A 6,000-nucleotide genomic window follows, 5' to 3' on the forward strand; every position below is an offset into this window, starting at 1 on the left:
GCAGATTCCCCCTGCAATAGCGTGTCATCCTCAGTTTCCCACCACCACTACAACAGCGTGCCATCTGCAGATTCCCCCTTCCCCACAACAGCGTGTCATCCTTCAATCCCCCCACAACAGCGAGTGATCCGTAGATCCCCCCACTGCAGCTTGTCAACCGCAGATCCCCCCCACTGCAGCGTGTCATCTGCAGATTCCCCCCGCAATAGCGTGTCATCCTCAGTTTCCCACCACCACTACAACAGCGTGCCATCTGCAGATTCCCCCCGCAATAGCGTATCATCCTCAGTTTCCCCCCAACACCACAACAGCGTGCCATCTGCAGATTCCCCCTTCCCCACAACTGCAGTTCATCCGCAGATCCCCCCCATAACAGCGAGTCATTCGCAGATTCCCCCTCCCAACAGCGAGTCATCCTCAGATTCCCCCATAACAGTGAGTCATCCTCAGATTGACTCCCACAAGAGCGTGCCATCCACAGATCCCCCCACAACAGCCTGTGATCTGCAGATCCCCCCCACAACAGTGTGCCATCCTCAGATTCCCCCACAGCAGTGTATCATCTGCAGATTTCCCCCATAACAGCGAGTCATTCGCAGATTTCCCCTTCCAACAGCGTGTCATCCTCAGATCCCCCTCATAACAGCGTGTCATCCTCAGATCTACTCCCACAACAGCATGCCATTCGCAGATCCCCCCCCCCCACAACAGCCTGTCATCTGCAGATCCCCCCACAACAGCGTGTCATCCTCAGACCCCCTCCACAACACCTTGTCATCTGCAGATCCCCCCCACAACAGTGGGCCATCCTCAGATTCCCCCACAGCAGTGTGTCATCTGCAGATCCCCCCATAACAGCGTGTCATCCTCAGATCCCCCCCATAACAGCGTGTCATCCTCAGATCTACTCCCACAACAGCATGCCATTCGCAGATTCCCCCCCCCCCCCCCACAACAGCCTGTCATCTGCAGATCCCCCCACAACAGCGTGTCATCCTCAGACCCCCTCCACAACACCTTGTCATCTGCAGATCCCCCCCACAACAGTGGGCCATCCTCAGATTCCCCCACAGCAGTGTGTCATCTGCAGATCCCCCCATAACAGTGTGTCATTCTCAGATCCCCCCACAACAGCGGGTCATCCTCAGATCCCCCCACAACAGCGCGTCATCCGCAGATTCCCCCATAACAGTGTGTCATCCTCAGATCTACTCCCACAACAGCCTGTCATCCGCAGATCCCCCCCCACAACAGCCTCTCATCCGCAGATCCCCCCCCCCCACAACAGCATGTCATCCTCAGACCCCCTCCACAACAGCCTCTCATCCGCAGATCCCCCCCCCCCACAACAGCCTGTCATCCGCAGATCCCTCGACAACAGTGAGTCATCCGCAAATTCTCCCACAACAGCGTGTCATCTGCAGATCCCCCAACCCGCTGCACTCAAGATTCCTGCAGCACCCAGTATGGAGCGATGGACGGTCATGACCGCTACAATCATGGACACGGCAGTAAGTCACTGACTGTTGGCCTCGACTAACTTCAGGATGCCCCCCACCACATAATCCCATTTGCTGCCACATGGAATTACCTTTTCCGATGCCGAGGAGTTGTCCAGACGCTGCCGGATGGTCGGTTCCTCCATGTGAGGTTGGATTCCCTGGATGGTGACTCTGTCGGGGGGGTGCTGGTTTAAGAAGGGTGGCAAAGACTTTAGGAGCTGCAGATCATTGAGAGACTGTGAGGGTCTAATCCTGGGCTGCAGCTCTGGGCGTCCCATGAGGCTGATCCGCTTGAGCGGGTCGAGGACCTTCTTGGAGTTGTGGAAGGTTCTCAGCTTGTGGTTGGTGTGGATACCGTCCTGTGACCGTCTCTGTTCTGGGTTGTGACTCAGCTGTGACAGATCCAGTAAAGAACGAGATGATCCTGTAGTGATCTGGTGCCGCACCTTGCCTGTCCCAGCGGTGCCCATCTTGTGTAGTGCTGCCGGAGTCGTAGCCGCTCCATGCTTCTCGGCTGCCACAAATGTGTAGCTGTACTGAGTACAAGGTGAGCGCCCTGCGACCTCCTCTGACCTCTCCCACGAGCGTTCAGTCCCGTAGGCTCCTGAGGACAGGATCTTAACGTACTTTGCAGGGATGTAGAAGGGCTTGGACTTGTGGTCTCGACAGACATGCCACCAGTGCTCGTTGGTCCTCTTTAGGAGAACGTAGCGCTCGTGGGGCTTTATGCAGATGACACGGCCGTCCTTGGCCGTGTACTCAAATCCGTGCTCTACCAGAACATAGTCCTTGTCCAAAATCCCAGGACTCTGCATCCTGACGGCTCAGGCTTCCCTGGAAGGGTGAGATGTCAAAGATGATTAGTGGCATGTAGGCAGGTCTCTGCTTGTACCTATCTGACATAGCTGGAACTCAGCAGGAGGGGCGAACAAGTGAAATAACACAAAGTACCAAACCTGCTCCCAAGTCACAGACAACACAGCTTACCCAGGAGCGAGTGTGACCGCACATGCTGAGGAGCAACCAGCTTATGCAATTACCCAAATGCAGAGGTTAGGAACCTGCAAGACGTACGGCCAGGTGACTGATACATACACAAAACAGTGGGGCGGCTGACATATTCCACCGAACACCCAGATCTGGATCCAGCGCTCAGGCCGCCATGTGGAGCTGCGGGGCGGGGGGCGCCATTCCCAGGATACTCGTCTAGAGGAATCTGCTACAGCCCTGGAAGGAAAGACTTGGTTACTGGGCGGACATACCACAAAGCCTCCGTCGCCTCATCTGCTCCTTCCTGTGCTGTGTGCGGAGCACAGGAAGAGCGGCGGGTTCCTGTACGTGACACCCCTCAGGCCCGCAGTCATAAGCAGGGAATGTGCCGTCACCCTAACCTATTAAAACACAGAGGAACCTACAGCTTGAAATGACAGCTAATATCCCACCAAAACCATCCCCGTACCCGCAATACTACCGTGCCCGTACCTGCAATACTACTGTCCCCATCCCGCAGTACTACCATCCCCGTACCTGCAATACTACTGTCCCCATCCCGCAGTACTACCATCCCCGTACCTGCTTCTCTCCACTGCATGGTAACCAGGGACCTTCTCACTCACCACAAGGTTGAATTAAGGAAAGGGTGTGCCAAGTGCCAGCATACAGCTGGGTGCAGTCTCTGCGGTCTCCAGTTGGCACAGAACAGGGCAGTGCTATTATAGGAAAATAGTGTGGGATGGATAAACAGGCAGGACTAAAGGGTCCTCATATGGGAAAGCTATATAGGTGCTGGGTGCAGTAAAGGATCAGCACTGGAGCTCTGTACAGTATAGGAGCAGTGTAGCATCAGTATACCGGTAGGGTGCAGTATAGGATGAGTGCTGGAATTAGGTGCAGTATAGGAGCAATGTATCATCAGTATACGAGTTGGATGCAGTATAGGATCAGTATTGGAGCTCTGTACAGTATAGGAGCAGTGCATAATCACTAAATGGGCTGGGTGCAGTATAGGATGAGTACTGGAGTTAGGTAAAGTATAGCAGCAGTGCATCATTAGTATACAGGTTGGGTGCAGCATAGGATCCGTACTGGAGCTCCATACGATAAAGGAGCAGTGCATCATCAGTATATGGGCTGGTGGCAGTATAGGATAAGTACTGGAGCTTTGTATAGTAAAAGAGCAGTGTAGAGTAAGAATACAGGTTGGGTGCAGTTTAGGATGATTACTGGAGTTAGGTACAGTATAGGAGCAGTGTATCAGCAGTATATGGGCTGGGTGCAGTATAGGATGAGTGCTGGAATGAGGTACAGGATAGGACCCCAGTGTAGCATCAGTATATGGTACATTATAGGAGCAGTGTATCAGCAGTATATGGGCTTGGTGCAGTATAGAATCAGTACTGGAGCACCGTACAGTATAGGAGCAGTGTATCAACAGTATACGGGTAGGGTGCAGTATAGGATCGGTACTGGAGCTCTGTACAATATAGGACCCGTGAAGTGTCAGAATACGGGTTGGGTGCAGTATAGGAAGAGAACTGGAGTTAGGTACGGTATAGGAGCAGTGTATCAGCAGTATATGGTTGGGTGCAGTATAGGATGAGTGCTGGAGAAAGATACTGTATAGGAGAGGTGTATCAGCAGTATACGGGTTGAGTGCAGTATAGGATGAGTACCGGAGTTAGGTACGATATAGGAGCAGTGTATCATCAGTATAGGGCTGGGTGCAGTATGGAATGAGTACTGGACCTCCGCACAGTATAAGAGCAGCGTAGCATCCGCATATGGGCTTGGTGCAGTATAGGATAAGTACTGCAGTTAGGTACAGTATAGGAGCAGCGTATCATCAGTATATGGGCTGGGTGCAGTATAGGATGAGTGCTGGAATTAGGTACAGGATAGGACCCCAGTGTAGCATCAGTATATGGTACATTATAGGAGCAGTGTATCAGCAGTATATGGGCTTGGTGCAGTATAGAATCAGTACTAGAGCACCGTACAGTATAGGAGCAGTGTATCAGCAGTATATGGGCTGGGTGCAGTATAGGATCGGTACTGGAGCTCTGTACAATATAGGACCCGTGAAGTGTCAGAATACGGGTTGGGTGCAGTATAGGTAGAGAACTGGAGTTAGGTACGGTATAGGAGCAGTGTATCATCAGTATAGGGCTGGGTGCAGTATAGGATGAGTGCTGGAGTAAGATACTGTATAGGAGTGGTGTATCAGCAGTATACAGGTTGAGTGCAGTATAGGATGAGTACCGGAGTTAGGTACAGGATAGGACCAGTGTAGCATCAGGACACGGGTTGGGTGCAGTATAGGATCAGTACTGGAGCTCGGTATATTATAGGAGCAGTGTAGCATCAGTATATGGTACAGTATAGGAGCAGTGTAGCATCGTATATGGGCTTGGTGCAGTATAGGATCAGTTCCGGAGCTCCGTACAGTATAGGACCAGTGTAGCTTCAGAATATAGGTTGAGTGCAATGTAGGATGAGTGCCGGAGTTAGGTACGGTATAGGAGCAGTGTATCATCAGTATAGGGCTGGGTGCAGTATAGGATGAGTGCTGGACTAAGATACTGTATAGGAGTGGTGTATCAGCAGTATACAGGTTGAGTGCAGTATAGGATGAGTACCGGAGTTAGGTACGATATAGGAGCAGTGTATCATCAGTATAGGGCTGGGTGCAGTATGGAATGAGTACTGGACCGCCACACAGTATAGGAGCAGCGTAGCATCCGCATATGGGCTTGGTGCAGTATAGGATGAGAACTGCAGTTAGGTACAGTATAGGAGCAGCGTATCATCAGTATATAGGCTGGGTGCAGTATAGGATGAGTGCTAGAGTTAGGTACAGGATAGGACCCCAGTGTAGCATCAGTATATGGTACATTATATGAGCAGTGTATCATCAGTATATGGGCTTGGTGCAGTATAGAATCAGTACTGGAGCACCGTACAGTATAGGAGCAGTGTATCAGCAGTATATGGGCAGGGTGTAGTATAGGATGAGTGCTGAAGTTAGGTACAATATAGGTCCAGTGTAGCAACAGTATATGGTATATTATAGGAGCAGTGTATCATTAGTATATGGGCTTGGTGCAGTATGGGATGACTGCTGGAGTTAGGTACAGTATAGGAGCAGGGTAGCATCAGTAAACGTTACATTATAGGAGTAGTGTGTCATCAGTATATGGGCTGGGTGCAGTATAGGATGAGTACTGGAGTTAGGTACAGTATAAGACCAGTGTAACAATAGGTATATGTTACATTATAGGAGCAGTGTATCATCAGAATATGGGCTTGGTGCATTATAGAATCAGTACTGGAGCACCGTACAGTATAGGAGCAGTGTATCATCAGTATAGGGCTGGGTGCAGTATAGGATGAGTGCTGGAGTAAGGTACTGTGTAGGAGAGGTGTATCAGCAGCATGCATGTTGAGTGCAGTATAGGATGAGTGCCAGAGTTAGGTACAGTATAGGAACAGTGTATCATCA

The 6,000-nt window shown here is 51.1% G+C and overlaps 1 protein-coding gene across 2 annotated transcripts in view; it reads right to left on the reverse strand.

Moving 5' to 3' along the window:
- ARHGAP27 (Rho GTPase activating protein 27) overlaps positions 1-3,196 on the reverse strand; it is a 79,291-nt gene extending 76,095 nt beyond the window's left edge. Inside the window, exons 1-3 of one of the 2 annotated variants that reach the window (XM_066586889.1) lie at positions 3,075-3,196; positions 2,598-2,729; positions 1,592-2,336 (exon numbers count right to left, since the gene is read on the reverse strand). In XM_066586889.1, the coding sequence (XP_066442986.1) occupies positions 1,592-2,317 (726 nt within the window). In that variant the 5' untranslated portion in view covers positions 2,318-2,336; positions 2,598-2,729; positions 3,075-3,196. Of the gene's footprint in view, positions 1-1,591; positions 2,337-2,597; positions 2,730-2,764; positions 2,830-3,074 lie in introns of those variants that run through there. The other variant, XM_066586891.1, reaches the window with a different exon arrangement.
- Between the last annotated feature and the right edge of the window lie 2,804 nt (positions 3,197-6,000).

The sequence above is a fragment of the Eleutherodactylus coqui genome, chromosome 13 (genome assembly GCF_035609145.1).
Source record: "Eleutherodactylus coqui strain aEleCoq1 chromosome 13, aEleCoq1.hap1, whole genome shotgun sequence".
NCBI classification, from domain to species: Eukaryota; Metazoa; Chordata; class Amphibia; order Anura; family Eleutherodactylidae; genus Eleutherodactylus; species Eleutherodactylus coqui.